The following is a 20,799-nucleotide window of genomic DNA, read 5'->3' on the forward strand; positions in this document are numbered from 1 at the left end:
TCCTTAAGCCTTAGTTCTTCTATCCACTCTTTTAAATTTTTTGAGGTCATTTCAAAGACATTAACATTTGATGTTGAAATAGCAGCTTTTACAAAATCTCCTGCACATTGAACTGTACGGCTTCTTTTCTTAACAGCTTGCCACACCTGCCTTTTCACAGATCCACCAATACCATCAACAGGCCCTTTTCCATGAGATGTTGCAAAGAAATTCTACGTTATGTGCAAATAATGTTTTTCTTGTAGTGCAGGCAAAGCAGAAGCAATAAATTTATTTTTAAATTGCGATGCTGGACCATCAGACCAGATGTTCAAAATTTCTACTTCTCTTAGAATTTCTTCTAAAATTTTGTCAATATAAGGCAGTACTGTATCCTTGGAATGACTCAATTCATCTGAAACTATTACTATAGGGTGAGTAATTTCAGAATGATACAATGCGGCTGTGAACAGACATTTGAGATTGTACCCAGTGTGCACTCTAAATTTCATCTTGTGAAGCACATTTGTAATTTTCAGCAAAGTCAACCTGAAGTAATACTGTATTTTGGGGAGGAGACATGCTAGTTACTAGACCATGTTGTTGTCTATAAATTTTTGATTGGTGTCTTTTTGTAAAACAATGTTCAAGAAATTTTGGGATGAGTTTATGAATGTACTGTATTTAATCACTTGAAGTCCCATCCTCTACAATCTTACTTAGACGGTCATTTTGACTGTTCTTCCACACATGCCAAGTAATTTCTATTGAATCAAAAGTTTCCATGTGATCTTGAACTAACTCCATGAATAACTTGCCATCTTTGCAATTTGCACATTTTTAATTTTCAGCCAACGATTTTCATTTAGCCAACGATCTGGTGATTTTTTTTGCACAGAGTAAAGTAGAAGGGAAATCAAATTTATACTCAGGAACCTGTGGAAGATATTTATGTAAACAATTTACAGCAGCAATGAAATTTTCATGGTATTTACATAAACAAACATTGTGTGGAAGTCTGCAACTAAGCAGTACATGCTTAGGGCGTAAAGCAGCAAATTTACTTTTTCCAATCTTTAAGTGTGGATATTCTTTTTTAAACATGACATATGCTTCTTTTATGGAAAACTGCAAATGTCTAATCTGTATCTTCCTTTTCATTCCATTATCTTCACGAACAGTTACTATGTCTTTACGACCTGGAGCCTGTCTGCTTATTTCATCTTGTTCATAGAACTGTTTGACCGTTTCTCTTGCTTCTGAAGTTAGTGAAATTGGTTGATTATGAATTGAAGAGATATCAACTGTAGTGTCTATTTCTGTCTGGAACAATCATCTTATTACTGCTTTCTTTCTCCTAGGAGAGGATGGTAAAAATTGTTTAGCGCGAGATGTGGCCTTTCCCAACGCACTGGAGTTGATGTAGGGTGAATTAAGGTTTACAGATTTATCTGATGATTTTCATTTTAATGCTCTGCATTTTGCCACTCTTTTTTAAATGTTTTGTCTTGTCTCATGTTTTATTTTTGCTTGTACTGATTTTGGTAATTTTGATAAATTTTCATTCTTTTTCTTACAACATTTAGCTGCTTCTACTTTGTTTTTTTCTTTATATTCTTCATACTTTCCTTCCTCCTTTAATTTCTCTCCTTTTTTTGTTGCAGTCATGGCCATTTTAATATTCTTCCTTAAATTTTGCTTCTTTTAAAAAAAGTGGTAACAATGTGAGCTTTCAAAAAGTGCTTCAATCACTAATAGGCAGTGATGCTTAAAGTGTTGCCAAAAACAAACAAAATTTTTACAAAAATCATTTTAATTGATTTATTCTGAAAGTATATGTTTCGCCCTCGCTAGAAATATAAAAATATTGAAATAAAGAAGACATTTTTTTTCACACATGATGTCCAGTTTCACATGGAATTGACCGAAACATTGGACTAGAGTATACCATCTTCAGCTGTGGGATTAAGGATATGATCGGGGTTTCACAATGAAAAGCCTGATGAGCGGACGATAATTTGAATAAGGAGCTGTGGTTACCACAATCCGATTTTCGGGGACAAAATCGAGAGCGGGAACTTGCCGGGAAAATCCAATACGAATCTAAATTTAATTTCAATCCTCCAAATTTTGTAGAGGACTGAAAACACACTTTCAAATTTTGCGTAACTTTTTTTTTTCATAAGATAAAATACTGCTCAAAAAAATAAATTTTTAATAACATTAATAAACAAAAAATTTTTGTTTTTCAAATACCTCCCATTAAAATTTTGGAGAGTAAAATTACTCTTCAAAATTATTTTCCCGGATAATTCTAAGTGCGACTATGGAAGATGGGAGAAAGGGGTGGTGTTGAAGTACGAAGGAATAAAACACGCTCCCTGGGAAAAAATAGTGTTGTGGCATGCGAAAACAAAACTTTTTTTGTGCCCTTTTCCAAAAATCTGAGAATTTAATGCGCTGAGCGCGTCATTGCACACACGAAAGAGGAGAAATAAGTATTTCTCTTTCTCTTCTGGGGCAGTGGTTCTCAACCTTTTCAAGCCCGCGGCCTGGTTTCATTCATTTTTTTGAGTTGAAGGCCCGAGCAAACACATGACCAAAGGAAAATGAATGAGGAAAAATGAAACGGCTAATCACTCGCGGCCCGGTGGTTAAGAAACACAGCTCTAAGGCCGGGATTACACTATAAGTTATTTAAAAGAGCTTTTTTAAAATTTCAAAAATTCAACCAATAAGATTATCGGTTGCATTTGCACAAATATAATCTATGAGCTTTATTGGTTGGATTTTTCAAGTTCTATAAGAGGGATTTTATCAAACTTTTATAGTGTAATACCGGCCTAAGGAGGTATAAAAGTATTTCGAAGAGTTTCCAAAAAAAAAAGAAAACAAGCACTATTTGAAGCAGAAAAATACGAAAATACTCTATAGGAGCAAGATGTTAATTTTGGCGCAGAGTTCCCACCACTGGTAGTAGCATCATTTTCTGGCAGGAATGATAGTTAGAACTTAGCTAACTTCTTTATTTAAATTTCAGTGTAAATGTTTTTGATAGCGCAACAATCTTTTTTCCCGTTTTTCTCAGCATATCAGAAGCGGGTGTGGCTACTGTAGTCCGACCAATCAGGTGCCGTTGATCTCTTAGCTGCGCTGGTTGTCGGCAGAGCTGTTCCCACCCACTACAGGGTGATCTTGAAATCCCTATAAAGAAATCTCCCGTTACCGACACACCTTGTTTTCTTTTTCCTTCTTTTTTCCAGGGACTTTCTTTGAGCATCAAGTACTGCTCATCATCAACCATTCATCAACCTTGGCAGGAAATATTTCAGGGTTGGGGAAAAGTCGACTTTTTTAGAAACAGCTGGAAGGATTTTAAGGAGTTTTTAAGAACCCTTAAAAAGAAAATGAAAATTAATTACCTTTTAAGGAGTTTTAAAGCACTGTATGAACTGCTCTATGAAAATGTTCAATATTTCATTATTGAACCCTTTTCCCATCCACCTGTTTCGCTAACATGACAATGTCTCTTATAATCTCTTTGGCTGGCACTATAAAAATGGACTTGTCCTTGGGCCCCCAAAACAGAAATATACGAAAACCTGCGACGTAGAACAATCAGTCCTATAAGAATTTTAAGAAAGGTATAGCAACACTATTATGGGAAGTTTCACCACAGAACATTTCGAGTCAGCTGAGGGCTCATTGCAGAAAAATGCAAAACTTTCTACGTTGGGCACACATTGCGGTCAGAAGTTCTTCGAATACAAGATGACTGCTCCCAACTTTATAGATTTTACAGTTATAGCAATAACACTGATTTTATCAGTGAAATTCAAGCACAAATTTAAGATGTTTCGCGCATTCGCATCTTCTTTGATCGCCTACACAATCATTGAGTAAATGTGTATAGCGAGTCATAAATGTTCGCATAACATTCGATCAAACCACTAAATGTCGCATTAGAAGGCATATAGAGTATCATGGTGTTCAGGGACATTATCCAGTATCCAAAGAACTTTGGATAACATGTCTTTACGGTCAAAGTATCTGTCTTCTACCAGGTAGAAACAATTTAAAACCAATCCTGGAAAAGTGTTTTCATAGTCCAAAGTTTTCAATTGTTCTTTAATTAATATTTTGTTGAAATACAAAAATTAACACTGTAACAGTGTTTTTCAGACAACTGGGAAAGAGATTGTGAATATGAAAACTGTGACAATAAGAAATCCACGAATTCCAAGTGTACTTGTATTATTGTACTTATTGACTGTACTCGTTTTTATTTCTATCCATATCCACATCCCCAAAGCAGAATATGCTGAAATCTGTGACGTACGTTGCAGAACAATCAGTGTCACTGCAGAACAATCTGGAAGAATTTTGAGAGAAATGTAGAAAACACTATTATGGAGAAATTTTTACTGCAGAACATTTTCAGTCAGATGAGGGCTAGTTGCAGAACAATGCAAAACATTCTGCTTTGGGGATCAGCATATGATAACAATATAATCTTTATGCCAAGAGAATTTATAATGTGATGAATGAATTGGATTCTGGTTTTTGTGACATAAGAATCAATTTGGTCAAACTGCATCAAAACAAATGACCAATCAAAAGTAAGATAAAAATTTTCTTGTCATATCAGGAAAGAAAAACCATGTACGGTAAAAACTATGCACGAAACGTAACACAACTTAGATTGTAAAAACCAATGACCTTGATGAACTCAAAAATGAGATGCATTGCAATTGCCAGATGAAATGTCACAAAGTAAAAGGTGATTAACCAAAAGCGGTCATAAAATGATGACGATGATGTGAACAAGTAAAAACATGGTCAATGGATTTTGACATTGGAACACTCTGGTTAACTCCCTCATTCTAAAAGAATGATTATGTGAGGAGACTGTCCTTTGCACAACCAGGTAAGCAGAACTCCCTCTTTGCAGTTGGTTCTGGAACATCAATGGCCAGTTGTGGGCTTGATTTCATGTAATTTATTATTTACTAGCTATAATACTTGGCGCTGCCCGTGTTTTCTTTATTGAGGCTCTTTTTGGATCACGTGATATCTCTTTATGAGGGACATACAAATAGTGTCCAAGTTAACCAATATGACGACTTCCAGCGCGACTCATGAAAGAAACAAATCTATATTTAACCGACTGGCGGTTCAAGGTGTTGGCACAAAACCACTTCAAAAATGCTTGGTCTCCAGGATTAAAATAGCTTTGAAAACGTTCTGGCTATTTTTCCTTCACCCCGTACGCACAGCAGGACAATGAGGACTCTTTGTGAGATTTGATTCTTTGTACTGCCCCGATCGTCACAGAGATGTCTACAATTTTCGCGGAACAACATACCCTCATTGTACTACGGTTGATAACGTACAGCGTGAGATTTCGCTTCTAAAAAAGAAGAAAAAAGAATTTTTCTCTTACATTCAAATACAATAGTATTAAGAATGTCTAAATAAGCTCAGAACGAGTCTGTTTTGAAATCTAGGAGAATATTTGTAAAGGAAAAAAGAAAATAGAGCATCTCTTCTCTTTTTCTAAATAACCTGGATTTACACATAAATGTGAATTATATACATACAATGCTATAAGCCGCAAAGGATAATTGACTTTCCGAGTTGACCACACACATGTGGCGACAGCGATTCTCGCTCAGTACCGTGGGGAGCCCAATGGCTTTGGGAGTGTTTGTGCGAAGAAATGAGAGAGGCGTGTGCTGAACCATCATTGTCATGTTTCAACAAAGACGTTGAACGGGAAAGGAAAATCGGTTTTTCACGTTCAGAACCTTTTTTGACGCAGACATTTTTACACGTATATCTACGTGCAGATCCATCGGTTGGTTAAAGAAATTCAGAAATTAATATATATATTTATTTATAAATAATATATATTTTTTTTAAGACGCGCTAGGTATTTCGATCCCCCCCCCCCCCCCCTGAACTTCAAGTTATCCATATGCCTGTTCCTGCTTCAAAAAATGATTAATTAAAACTGTGGAATTTCTTCGATGTACTTTACGGGTCCATAGATAATTTTAAAACATACTAAACTATATAAATTTATGCAGTTGAATATTAGAAGACAATACTGAGACATTAATTTTCCCACTTAAGGTACAAATAAAAAGTTTAAATCAATGCTATTTCATGGATATTCAACTCAAAAGTAGGTTTGGCTAATTATTTTAAACTTAATTTTCTGGGATTCGTAGGATCAGGTGGGGTAAAATGATCATACTGAACATAAAATGGCATAACTTCAGAATTTCAATTCATACTGTTACCAAATTTGTTTTAACTTTCACTTGCCAGCAGCAAAGTTTTTCACTTAAAATTTTATGCCAAGCAACAGTGGCAATAAACAGTTTTTTTTATTGTTCAAGCTCGGGTTCCATTCTTTGAGTGCCTGAATAACTTCTCTCTACCATTTTAGTTTCTCAAACTTTTTATAGATTGGCTGTGCAGGGCACTCCAGTAGTGTCTCAAGAACATTATTTCATTCATTGGTAAGTTGTAATCATTATATTTCATATTTTATAGTAAATTAAGCAACGTGGGGTACAATGGTCATAGCATTAGGCTTAACTAACACTTAGTTGTTAGGAGCTATTTTGCCTAACATATAATTGAACTTTTAAGAATTTTTTTTACTTGATAGTTTTTTTACTTAATTTATTTTTTACAGTTCATTTTTTTTCTTTTCCAGAGCAAACATGAGCTTGGAAAGTAGGTGTTTGAACCTATATGTGAAAAGAATATACAACAGTACTCTGACATCCTTCCATTGGTATTGCTAGCTGTTGGAAAGAGCATCAGAGTATCATGTCAGCTGCAAAAACACGAGTTGAAGATTCCATATCACTCTTAAAGAAGATGGATCATTAACAAGTTAAAAAAAAAAAGGATTGTAGAAGAAAATCATGGTTGACATGCAAAGGAGAGTGGTATTGAAGGCTTGAAATCTCTTGCTCAATGTGAACAACCCTCACCCTTTTGTATATACATAGATGTTCACAATTCACGATCAAGTAAAATAAAGATACAGAGGGTCATTTCATGTGAAATCAACACAATTTTTATATAAGTTTTAACTCACCATCTCAGATTTTGATGAAACTAAACTTGGCACAGAGGTAGCCTACATGTAGATAAAGAAAACTACCCAATTTCATTAAAATATGCCATCCCATTTTGAAAATATGGCGATGTGAAGTTGTCAAAATTCACTAAAAAACACCCCACAGCCATAATTTCAAATTGCTGTAGCAACTCTCCTAATTAAGCTAAAATGATGGGACAGGTGTTGTTTTGCAGCATTTTCTATGGGCTTTCCTATGATATGCAACACAATATGGGTTTGAGATGAAATGTTTTTTTTTAAATTTAAATTTTGAATTTATCAAAAAGCGCATATTCAAAATTTTTCAAAAAATTATATTCAACACTTCACATTATTGTTAATTAATTCCCTAAGTATGAAAGTGGGACTGTCATGGGTTCACAACTTTATAAAATTTCAAAAATATATATTTTACTAAAAAAATTGACATTTTTGTAAAATTTATAGATTTAAGCAGAAATATACATAACTTACCCATAAATAAATTTTCACTTTTTTCATAAATTTATTTTTAATGTGTTTAAAATGCAACTAGTGACTATGATGGGTGATAATTTTATGGTTTAACTGGTTTAAACCACTTTAAACCAGTCCAACTGCCTGTGGGCATAGGCAGACTGATCAGTCTTCATACTGATTCAGTGGCAGTTGGATGTGAATGTTGTTGGTGATTTAATGTGATGGTAATATGTTTCTTTTTTAAATGTTAATATTTTGTGAGGTGTTGGTATTAGTGAAAAAAAAATATTATTTCAGTATATTTTCTTAGTGTTCTCTTCAGAAACTTTTTTCTATATTTTAATTGAGATCTGTGTGATATTATACAATGGAGAAAGAAAGATATCAGACACTACAATGTTGCAATCCTTTAAAAAACAATCATTCTGTGAAAAACATAAGGAGACTAAGAAATGTGCCTCAATGGATGTGTGGTATGTTTCCTGATATGCCAAAGATATCAAAAATTTGTGATAATTGTAGGAAGCAGATTGGTTCATTGAAAAATATGCAAGGAAAAAATGATTGCAGAAAACTTTCGGATGATGAAACAAGCTATGTTCCTTCACCTTCAGCTGTTGTGCAGACACTAAATACATCTCCCCAGGAATTAGGAGAGTCCCCTGTGCGTAGTACAAAACTTCAGATGAAGAAGTATTCAACCAAAAAATTTAAAAGCATTGGGTTAGCACTTAAAAAACAACTATTTGCTAATGCAGAGGATTCCTCAGAAAATGAATGTGAGTCACTGGAACAATCTGTTATTGCTAATCTGAAAGCTAGCTTTTCCTCTAGTAGTAGGAAAAAGAAAGTAATGCTACTGACTTTTGTTTTCCTGAATCTTGGAGTATAAGAAAAATAATGCGCGAATTCAATGCTCCTAACTACATGGTACGCCAGGCGAAAAGGAAGGAAAGAGCGCTTTTGAAGGAAAGAGGTACATTAGAAAGTCCTGACCGAAAACCGGGAAAAAATTTGTCACAAGAAGTTGTGCAAACAGTAGATTCTTTTTATGAAAATGATGTAATAAGTAGAGTAATGCCAGGAAAGAAAGACTGTGTAACTGTGAAGGGGGAGAATGGAGATAAAACAGTAATATCTAAAAGACTTATTTTGTGCAATTTAAAAGAAGCATGTAAAATTTTCAAAGATAAATTTCAAGAAATAAAGATAGGGTTTTCTAAATTTGCAGAACTGTGCCCAAAACACTGCATTTTAGCAGGACACAGTGGAACACACTCAGTATGTGTTTACACTACACATCAAAATGTCAAACTTATGATAGAAAATGCTAAGCTCGGTATGTTAACCAATAGAGAATTGGCCTCTTATAAACACTGTTTGGCAAAAATGCTGTGCAGCCCAGCATCAATTCATTGCATTATGGGAAACTGTAGTTCTTGCCCAGGAAATGACCCAATAAAAAGTACACTACAAAATTCATTTGATAATAACACGGTTGAGAATATCACTTTTCGACAATGGGTTTCAGTAGACAGATGTAACTTAGAAACCATACAGAAGACCTCATCAAAGTTTATAGAATTATTTTCTGAGAAATTGACCACACTGATACTCCATGATTTTCTAGCTAAGAAGCAAAGCTCTTTTGTAAATGAAGTCAAGGAAAACTTGAATGAGGGTGAATATGTTGTTACATGTGACTTCTCTGAGAATTACACTTTTGTGATCCAAGATGAGGCCCAGAGTTATCATTGGTCAAGTGATCATGAAACAGTGCACCCCTTTGTAATGTATTACAAAGGAGAGAAGAAAACAGAGCATATGAGCTATGTCATAATTTCTAATTGTCTAGAGCATAACACAATAGCAGTTTACTGTTTTCAAAAAAAGCTAATTCAATTTTTAAAAACCAAATTTCAAACTGTACAGAAGATATATTACTTTTCGGATGGCAGTGCAGCCCAGTACAAGAATAAAAAGAATTTTATAAACTTATGTTTCCACAAAGAAGATTTTGGCATCGATACAGAATGGCATTTTTTTGCCTCTGCACATGGAAAAGGACCTTGCGATGGTGTTGGTGGCACTGTTAAGAGATTAGTAACAAAAGCAAGTCTGCAGAGGCCATATGAGAACCAAATTCTTACTCCACAACAACTTTTTGATTGGGTAGTTAGAAACATTACATCTGTACACTTTAAATTTTCAACACAAGAAGAGTACATTGAAACTGAAAGATTTCTAGAACAACGCTTTTAGTCAATCTGTTACCATCAAAGGAACACAGAGGTTACATGCCTTTATACCAATAGCATCAAGTACATCAAAAATATTAGTAAAAACTTTTTCAGGTACAACAGAATCTACTGTTGAAACAGTCACAAAATCTCCGGAAAAACTGGCTTTAAGAGATATTCATGGATATGTTACTGCCATCTATGACAGGAAATGGTGGCTAGCTTATGTTTTAACAAAAGACGAAGGTCTTGATGAAGTTAAAGCTACTTTCCTTCACCCAGCTGGCCCATCACTGTCTTATGCATATCCTACAAAACCCGATATTCTGTGGGTATCTGTAAATGATGTTCTTTGTAAAGTAAACCCAGTAACACCAACAGGAAGAATATATCAAATTCCTGGGGATGATACTGTAAAAACAAATGAAGCGTTCAAAAAGACAGTGTAAATCTTAAAAAATATACTGTTTGTATCAGGTTTGGCAAGTGACATTTGAATGTATGTGTTAAGAGTAAATTTCAATGTGTACATAGATATATTAAGAATAAAGACTAAAGATTTATTTATGGGTAAGTTATGTATATTTCCACTTAAATCTATAAATTTTACAAAAATGTCAATTTTTTTAGTGAAAATGTATTTTTGAAATTTTATAAAGTAGTAAACCCATGACAGTCCCACTTTCATACTTAGGGAATTAGTTAACAATAATGTGAAGTGGTGTATATAATTTTTTGAAAATTTTTGAAGATGTGCTTTTTGATAAATTCAAAATTTAAATTTTAATTTAAATTAAAAAAAAACATTTTATCTCAAACTCATGTTATGTTGTATATCATAGGAAAGCCCATAAAAAATGCTGCAAAATGACACCTGTCCCATCATTTTAGCTTAATTAGGAGAGTTGCAACAGCAATTTGAAATTATGGCCATAGGTGTTTTTTGGTGAATTTTGACAACTTCACATCGCCATATTTTCAAAATGGGTTGACGTGTTTTAATGAAATTGGGTAGTTTTCTTTATCTACATGTAGGCTACCTCTGTGCCAAGTTTCATCAAAATCTGAGATGGGGAGTAAAATCACTGTGTTGACTTGACACGGAATGACCCCAGAATCAACTTCATGAATGGCTGACTTGAACATAGAAGGTGAAGAAGTGTCAAGATTAGTTAATATCAGTGTTGTGTCTGATGAAAGACTTGAAACGAGCCATATACTAGCTACCTTGCCCTCGTTAACCTAAGCTGTAAGCGAAAGGGTAATACAGAAGTCAAAGGCAAAATGAAAACATGTTCAGAATGGCACAGGAGAAACCTTAATTATAGGAAATAGTTGAACTTTGACTGCCATAAAATAGAAATATGCGAAAATTTCATTAAACTCCCATAGCCAAAGAAAAATTTCCTGAAGATCTGAGGCAAATCTATAACTATTCAAACTATATGAAAGATGTCAGAAGGCTGTGCGTGTGGGTGCTGGTTTATTATGAAGAGAACAAAAACCAATTATGCAAATTATCAGACAAGTGATTGATAAGGATTTGTGGCGCTACTTGTCTTGTACAATTTTTTATATTTTTATTATATTTTTTATGCCACTCACTAGCTAGGCATTATCTAGTGTGTTCTTGCATTGGAGTTCAGTCTGGCTCCAAGTGTCGACCGAACATGTCGTAAAAATCTCTCTCTCTTCTATTAAATAACTAAAAAAAGAAAGGAGTCATGACTGTATGTTTCCGAAATAACAACCAGACACATCCACCAGCACTAGCATCTCTACAGAACTGGTGACCCGGGTAAAGCAGATGTTTGACAGCCACGAACGAGCAGACGAAACTACTCTTTCTCGCTTCGTAATATGCGACTTGCTGCATTTTTTCCCCCCCTGTGTGTGGTGCGTTTGCTGACTGATTGAGGGGGCGTCTCCTTAATTCTCTTCCTGGATTGTGCTGAACTTTTTTTGGATATGCCGAACGCTACCGAAACAGGTATGACTTCTGAATTAGAACTTTCGCGTGTTTCTTTTCGCGCGCCTTTGATTTGGAAATCCGATGTCGATCTTTGGTTTCTTCAGATTGAATCGAACTTTAAAATAGCCAGAATTACTGATCCTAAAATGCAATTTCACTGTGTTGGGACAGCTCTAGATGTCGAAGTGGTGTCATATGTTAGCGATTTGATCAGAGCTCCTGTTACAGATGATTCTTACAACCAGTTAAAAACACGCATTTGTCAACAGTTTTCACTGTCGGAAACTTCCCGCTTACGAGTTCTACTCCAAGAGCTCACTCTTGGGGATAAGCGACCATCTCAGTTGTTGCATGAGATGCATACATTAGCTGACAAGAAAATTTCAGATGAAGTGCTTAAAACCCTTTGGTTACAACGTTTGCCTATCCATACACAGCAGATACTTTCTGTTAGTAAGGATACGTTGCCGGATTCAGCAGAAATGGCAGATAAAATTACAGAAGTCACTGAGCACACACAGACTATTTCTGAGGTCAGCCCTAACGAAACCATCAGCTTGCAATCACTTCAAAGTCAAATTTCGACTTTGACCACTGCTGTTGACCGCTTATCCCGCTATAGAGAGAAAAATTTTAGCAAGAAGGGAAGAGCTAGTTCAAATTCTCGGTCTAGAGAGAGGTCTAGTGGTGATGGTACACCCAAACGTAAACCTTATGTTGGTATCATTTCAAATTCGGTAGGAAAGCATCAAAATGCATTAAACCCTGTGATTGGTCGGAAAACTAACCGGCCCATCTGTTTTGGCGACAGCAAGTGATGGCCGGCGTTTAGTTCGCCTTTTTGTTCATGATCGAAAATCTGGTACTGGTTTTTTAGTGGACACAGGGGCTAGCATTTCGGTTTTCCCACGAGATACAAACTTTTCACTATACGCAGCTAACGATACTAAAATTTCTACGTATGGTTGCAAATCTTTATCAGTGGATTTAGGGTTACGCAGACTGTTTAGATGGTCCTTCGTTATAGCTGATGTTAATCGCCCGATATTAGGTGCTGATTTTTTAGAACATTATGGTCTATTAGTTGATGTAAAAAAGTCTCGTTTGACTGACAGTTTGACTTCACTTTCAATCAAATGTAGCAATGCCAGTTGCCCTACATTAGGCTTAAAGACCATTAGTGGAGATTCACCCTACTTGAAAATTTTATCTAAATTTCCTAATCTAACGAATCCTTCTATGCTTGGGGCTACTTAAAACCACTGCGTTACACATTGCATTACTACTAAAGGTTCTCCTGTCTTTACCAAAGCCTGCAGACTTTCTCCAGAAAAACTTGCTATTGCAAAGCGTGAAGTTCAATCGCTAATGGATCAGGGCATACTGAGACCTTCAAAAAGTCCATGGGCAAGCCCGATACACATTGTTCCTAAACGTAATGGAGAATACCGTTTATGTGGGGATTACAGAAAACTTAATTCTATAACTTGTCCTGACAGATATCCTATACCACATGTTCATGATTTCAATTACGGTCTGCAGGGAAAAAACATTTTTTCTAAATTGGACTTGGTTAAGGCTTATCATCAGATACCTTTAGATCCTGAGTCTGTTGAAAAAACTACCATTATTACCCCATTCGGACTTTATGAGTACTTATATATGTGTTTTGGATTGTCTAACGCGGCACAATCATTTCAACGATTCATAGATATTGTCTTAAGAGACTTGAACTGTTATGCATATTTAGATGACGTACTAGTTGCATCAGCAACAGAAGAAGAACATTTTAACGATCTAGAATTAGTTTTTGAACGTTTAAACAGTTTTGGTATCATTCTTAATCCTGATAAATGCATATTTGGGAAATATGAGATAGAGTTCTTAGGATTTTTGGTTAACAGCAACGGCATTTCTCCTTTGCCTGAAAAAGTTGACATTCTTCGTAATTACCCGCAACCAAAAACGGTTGATGAACTTCGAAGATTTCTAGCAATTCTCAACTTTTACCACCGTTTCTTAAACAACGCAGCATCTGACCAGGCTCCCTTACACGATTTGTGCAAAGGAAAGAAGAAAAAAGATAAATCTCTCATCGCCTGGTCGGGGGAAACTATTGCTGCTTTCGAAACGTGTAAACATGCTATTACCAACGTCACACTTTTGGCTCATCCTAAACATGATGCTCATCTTTCGTTGACAGTCGACGCATCAGATTTCGCTCTCGGAGCTGTTTTACAACAAACTTCCGATGGTGTCGTCGAACCACTCTCATTTCTTTCTCGAAAGTTAACGACAACTGAAAAGAACTATAGTACTTATGATTGCGAGTTGCTTGCTGTTTATAGTTCTATTAAACATTTCAGACACATGTTAGAAGGCAGACCATTTACGATCTACAGTGATCATAGGCCTCTGAGTTATGTTTTTCACAAAGTCAATGATAACAGCTCTCCCAGACAACGTCGTCATTTAGAGTATATATCACAATTTTCTACGGACATTCGTTACATTCAGGGTGAGCAAAATGTTGTAGCGGATGCTTCTTCCAGATTATCCGAAATTAATTTACCTGACTCGGTTGCTTACGCAGCTATTGCTACTTCACAGAGTACAGACGCCAAATTAACGGCCCTCTGACAACCAGGTGGGGTGCTCGATATAAAACATATAAAATTTGGTCCTCAGGGTACTTTTTTGTGATTTATCCACTGGAATTATCCGTCCCTACGTGCCAGAAAAACACTGGTATCACGTGTTTACAGTCCTTCATAACCTCGCCCATCCAGGCGTTAAATCAACTGTGGACCTTATTCGTCAACGATTTGTGTGGAGCTCAATATGCAAGGATGTCACGCAATGGACCAGGGCGTGCATCGAGTGTCAACGTTCAAAAGTGCATCGTCACACTCGATCTTCCATCGGTGCATACCCTTTGCCTCAATGCAGATTCTCACACATCGACATTGTTGGTCCTCTTCCTCCTTCTCTGGGTTTCACCTACTGCCTTACCTGTGTGGATCGATACACCAGGTGGGTAGAGGCTTTCCCGATAAAAAACCAAAAAGCCGAAACTGTTGTCGAGACATTCTACTCTGGTTGGATCAGCAGATTCGGAGTTCCGGAATCGGTTACCACCGATCAAGGGAGACAATTCGAAAGTGATTTGTTTCGCGCATTCGTTCGTTTTTTTGGAACTCAGAAAACACGCACGACAGCGTATCATCCGTCCTCTAATGGCATCGTTGAAAGGTTCCACCGGCAGCTCAAAGGTGCCATACGCTGCCATGCCACGGAACGTTGGACTGAAGTGTTACCTACCATACTTCTGTCCATCCGAGCCAGCATCAAACCGGACATCAACACTTCTGCTGCAGAGATGGTTTACGGATCACCATTGCGCCTACCTGGTGAATTCTTCCGTAGTTCAGATCCTCAGCCAACACAGCCGGAATTTCTACGTGCTCTACGAGATCACATAAACACGTTACGTCCGATCCAAAGTTCAAGGCATGGGACTCACAACGTTTTCGCTCATAAAGAACTTGCTGTTTCTTCCCATGTGTTCGTGCGGCTTGACACGGGCCATATGAAGTGATTGAACGATCTCCAAAAGTATATGCAGTGAACATGAAAGGCAAACTAACGAAAATCTCAATAGACAGATTGAAACCAGCATTTTTGCTTGATTGCACTTTTAATGAGCAATTCACTGAACCGAAACAGCCTTATGTAACTCTATCAGGGCGTACGGTTCGTATAAGAATTCCTTGATATTATTCTTATTTGCATATTTTTTGAAATTAATATTATGTTTTGCAAATTTTCAATTTTCTTATATGTATATACGTCTATTATCTATTCTAGTAATCGTTTTTGCATATACATACATTTACTCATTTTTTTATCATTTGTAATTTATTTTTTGCTCGACTATTAATTGTGCATATGAATATTTCATTACTTTTTGAAAACATTTCCGTATTGCGTATTTTTTGCAATTTTTCGAACAAATTTTTTTTGCACATGTCAATGTCATATTAGTTGCCGTAACTATGTTGTCATATAGTCGTAACTATATTATCATATTTTGTACATTGTGCCATATGCCGTCCTTCAGACTCGTGGGGGAGTACTGTGGCGCTACTTGTCTTGTACAATTTTTATATTTTTATTATATTTTTTATGCCACTCACTAGCTAGGCATTATCTAGTGCGTTCTTGTATTGGAGTTCAGTCTGGCTCCAACTGTCGACCGAACATGTCGTAAAAATCTCTCTCTTCTATTAAATAACTAAAAAAAGAAAGGAGTCATGACTGTATGTTTCCGAAATAACAACCAGACACATCCACCAGCACTAGCATATCTACAGATTTATTATCTGTTGACTATCTTGAAAAAGCCTATATAAATAATGAATTTTTATACCTTTCCAGAAAATGAGGACATAAATGAAATATGGGATCGGAGCATGCGCAGGAGAGAGCAGAGGCTCTTATCAAAAGCGGCGTCCAAATGATGTGGCAGTCCGTATGAGGACAAGATGGCGCTCGTGTTGCAAAATTCGACGATTGAGGAGCAGCGAGGTGTTATCCGATTTCTGACAGCGGAAGGTGAGAAACCGGCAGCTATTCATCACCGGATGGTGACAGTTTACGGGGAGAAATGTGTCTCTGACAAGTCTGTCAGAAAATGGAGTGCCCGTTTTCGTGCAGGCCGTGAGAGCGTGGGTGATGACCCGAGACCGGGCCAGGCAAACACTGTCATCACGAGCGATCTCATTGACAAGGTGGACGACCTAGTGAGAAGTGATCGGCGTGTCACATTGCGAATGTTGGCGGCGAAGGTGGATGTCAGCTATGGAACCGTGTGGACAATTGTTCACGACAGGTTGCGATATCGGAAGGTGTGTGCCGCTTGGGTTCCGAAGCAGCTCACTGACCAGCAAAAGGAACTGCGTATGGGGCTAGCACTGCAACATCTGTTTCGGTATCAGGAAGACCCCGCTTTCATGGAGCGGATCGTCACAGGTGATAAGACCTGGTGCCATCACTATGAGCCAGAGACAAAGCGGTACAGCATGCAGTGGAAGCATGCGTCACCTCCCCCTAAAAAGTTCAAAGCCGTGCCATCAGCAGGCAAGGTGTTGCTCACCGTCTTTTTCGACGTTCAAGGTCCGCTACTTGTGGAATTCCTCAAGCACAGAAAAACCATTAACTCCGATGTGTACTGTGAGACACTCCGACGCCTACGCAGGTCCATCAAGAACAAAAGACCGGGGCTGCTCACGAAGGGTGTGGTTCTGCTCCATGATAACGCGCGCCCACACGTCTCCAAAGTCACACACATGGAACTGGCCAAGTTCAAGTGGGAGCCGTTGGACCATCTGCCCTACAGTCCGGACATGTCGCCCTGCGATTTCCATGTGTTTGGTCCACTGAAGAAACACCTGAAAGGGAAGCGCTTCAACTCGGACGACGTACTCAAGGACGCTGTGAAGGACTGGGTCTCGTCACGGCCACAGGAATTCTGGGAACAAGGAATCCTGCGGCTTGTTCATCAGTGGGATCGTTGTGCTCAGGCCTATGGTGTATATTTTGAATAAAGTCTACATTTGTACCCACCGTGTCGTTTCGTACCTTTTCATTTGATCACCCCTTATATTTGAAGATCCTAATGAAGCCAAGTTTTAACAAATACAAATACAACGCCACAACAGGCAAAATGCCCAACGAGGTGGCTGATAAAAAGATGCCCATAAAAAATATGGATGTCATATGTTTCAAAAATACAGCAACCCAATTAAAAATGCAATTAACAAAAATTATAAACAAATATATACACATGATAAAATATTATACGATGCCCATAAAGAACATAGAGTACATTAAAAGTTATAAATTTAAAAGTATAAAATGATTGTTTGATAAATGTGTTAAATAAAATTTCAATGCCCACTGAATTTTCTTAAAATTTCATTATTATTTGGTATGACCATTTTACCCCATGCACTACTCACTTTACCCCACCCCATGGGGTGAAGTGGTCATAAAAGTGAGGTCTAAAAAGTTGCTGAAAAAAAACTGTTACACTCAAAAAATATTTTTGAAAAATGTGGTAATCTTCTCTTTAAGAATGTAATGTAAAATATCAGCCAAAAGATATCTTATTTTTGAAAAATTCATATGGTTATACCTCTTCAAAGATGAAAATACCTCTTTTTATGACCATTTTACCCCACCTGACCCTATGTCTAAGCTCAAAAATCGAGAATTCAGTTTTTTAAATTATTGATATGGCAGAAAATTCCTAGTTCATTCCAGTAGCAGGGACCCAATATGCAGATTTTTAGTAGGGGACCTAGAATGTTAAACAACAAAAAGAATGAGATTCATCCAGGGCCACCAAAATGAAACCTGTAAACATGGGGGGCCCCCGACTTGGAAGATTCTCGGTCATCCCCGCTGCGAGTGCCATGAAAAATTTTCATTTGTATTCATTTTACCAACGAATAAAATCCAGGACCACCGACCAATTACCCGAGACACCAATTCGCATACTTTTAGTGGGGCCCTCAGATTGGCTTTATTTCGGGCTACCGATGTTGCAAATTTTACAATGTGAAATAACAGAAAAGAATGAGATTTATCTCCAGGGCCCTGACTCGGAAGCTTGTTGGCCATCCTCCCTGTGAGTGCCACGACAAATGTTCATTTATATCCATTTTACCAACGAATAAAATCCAGGGTCCTTCAATTACCCGTGACTAATTCGCAAATTTTATGGGGCCCCCCCCCCCAGACTGGATATATCTTGGGCTTCCGCTATCGCTAATTTTTCAATGTTAAAGCAGCAAGAAAACAACGAGATCCATCAAGGGCCCTGGAAATGAAACCTTTTAACTTCCCCATGAAGGTATATGTGCAACCCCCCCCCGGGTACCCCGACCCTGTGTGTTGGGAGCACTGGTGTTATTTGTAAATTACATCTACATACCTCTCGGCATGACCCCCACAAGGGCAGGGATGAACGAGTCCGGAACAATTCTTATCACTTTTTTATTTTTCACACTATAAATTAACCACAGAGGGGATCCTGTAAAGCTGGTTTGGGGGCTCGCCATCTATTCCAGCCAAAGGGCCCTGTAGGATGTGGGAGCCTCTCGGTACATGCACATAACTTGGTCCCGATATATGCCAGAGTTAAATGAAAACTTGACCAAAAATCGTAACAGATTTCCGTCACCCACTTCAGTCCCTAATTTCGGTTGCATAGAAACAGGCCCTTTTTGAGTTTGTGATTTTATATTACAGAGCAGATATTTAAAATTTATAATAATTTTTATAATATGAATAACTGCATTACAGAAAAGAAAACATAGATATTGGGACTTCGCAGTGAAATAAAACGTGTATAGCGATCATACACATTACTCAGTAGTTTCTACATTTAATCTTCGCTTTGTTTCTTCATGTTTTCCATAAACTGGATTTTTACACTTTCTTCACAACATCAATGTTTTGTTTTTGCATTTGCTCATGTAGCACTGTTTGCGTTTTGCAAATTTATCTGTTTGATCATCGTCAGTCTTCAGACAAATCTGGAGAGGAACATCTACCTGCGACGAAGGATGATTGGAATTCGTCAGCTAGTTGCAAAATAAAAGTTTGAGAAATTTTTTTCTTTGTAACTTTTTGTAGCAAATCGATGCATTTATTGTGCTCAGAACAAGAATATTATAAAACACTTGCATCAACCAGCACCTTGAAGGAGATCGCACAGAATATTTTTGTGCCAATCTGATCTAAAATATCTACCCCGAATTTCGTTGAGTTATAAAACTCTACGAGCTCTGGGTTTTTTTTTATTGGTTGAAATTTAAATTGAGGGATGAAAGGCGCTCAAAACCAAGACATTATTTTTTTAGGTTTTCCCTGATACACAGCCATTGTAATAAAATTTCTTTTTAGGAGTTTGGTGTAACTGAACATTGAGTTTGACATTAAGGACTTCTTGTCTGGATTTATTCGTGGTTCCCATGAGAGTAGTATCAGTCATTTTTAATTTTTCTGCAAGCTTCACAGAAGAGAAAAAAAAAACTAGCAATTGTAATATTCCATTCTTTCTTAAGGTATGGTTGTGCAATCTTCATTACAACATGTTCTGAAAGTAGTATATCATTAGTACATAATTCATATTTTCCACGATGTGAAAAACCATTACACACGTATTTAGAATCAACATCAACAATCATCCAGAACTTAATTTAAAATTTGTCTGGCTTAACCATATATTGAAGGAATCTACATTTTGTCTTTGTGGGAAAAAAAGCTGTTCATCTACCATCAGATTAGGACCTGGAATATAGCATGACTTACAGTTGTTCATGAACTCATTCTATCTTTATGAAACTAAAGCAAATTCATCCGACTGTAGATTTGCTCTATTAGATTTTACGTAAAACCTCAGATATTTCACAATTCCACTGAATTTATTTCTACCCATGGTCTCAGTGAAAATTGGTACCCCCCCCCCCAAGTTTTAGATCACGGATCACCAACAGAAGCATTTTTTGCTCCAAGAGCTCCTCTGAGATACATAAGAGTGATAAAAGCTCAAATCATCTGTGTTTCAAGCACTCTCTTAACCTCACACACTGTACTCGTGGATATGTTTCAACATCAAGAGTTTCCAAGCGCTAACACAGCAGGTGCAAATGCGAGCCTATCTGCCTGTTAAAAAGGTCTTTCCACAGAGAGCAACAGGCCTTACAACAGTAAACTCCTCAATCATCACACTTCACTCATAGTTAGAAAAAGTGAAGACAGATGGCCTCAACACACATAACAAGCATTACACAGAAACAAACTTCATGTCAGATTTACTACATGTACACACACACATTCCAACATGTACCGATTCGTTAGAAGTTCCTTAGAGGAATATGGATGAGGTGCATGTGTGGTTTAGTAGCAGTGCAAACGCAGCTGTCATCTTGTATTTCTCT

General features: G+C 37.0%; 2 protein-coding genes across 5 annotated transcripts in view; one reads left to right on the forward strand and one right to left on the reverse strand.

The window, feature by feature from the left end:
• Nucleotides 1-20,799, reverse strand: part of Psf2 (DNA replication complex GINS protein PSF2-like protein) — a 58,174-nt gene that overhangs the window by 15,163 nt on the left and 22,212 nt on the right. The window lies entirely within an intron of this gene.
• Nucleotides 16,336-17,397, forward strand: LOC149076670 (histone-lysine N-methyltransferase SETMAR-like). The gene has a single exon (XM_089242285.1). The coding sequence runs from the start codon at nt 16,336-16,338 to the stop codon at nt 17,395-17,397; it is 1,062 nt and encodes a 353-aa protein (XP_089098411.1).

Source organism: Pholcus phalangioides, unplaced genomic scaffold (genome assembly GCF_987345545.1).
Source record: "Pholcus phalangioides strain wild (caught in Gottingen) unplaced genomic scaffold, Ppha-v1.0 ptg000015l_1, whole genome shotgun sequence".
NCBI classification, from domain to species: Eukaryota; Metazoa; Arthropoda; class Arachnida; order Araneae; family Pholcidae; genus Pholcus; species Pholcus phalangioides.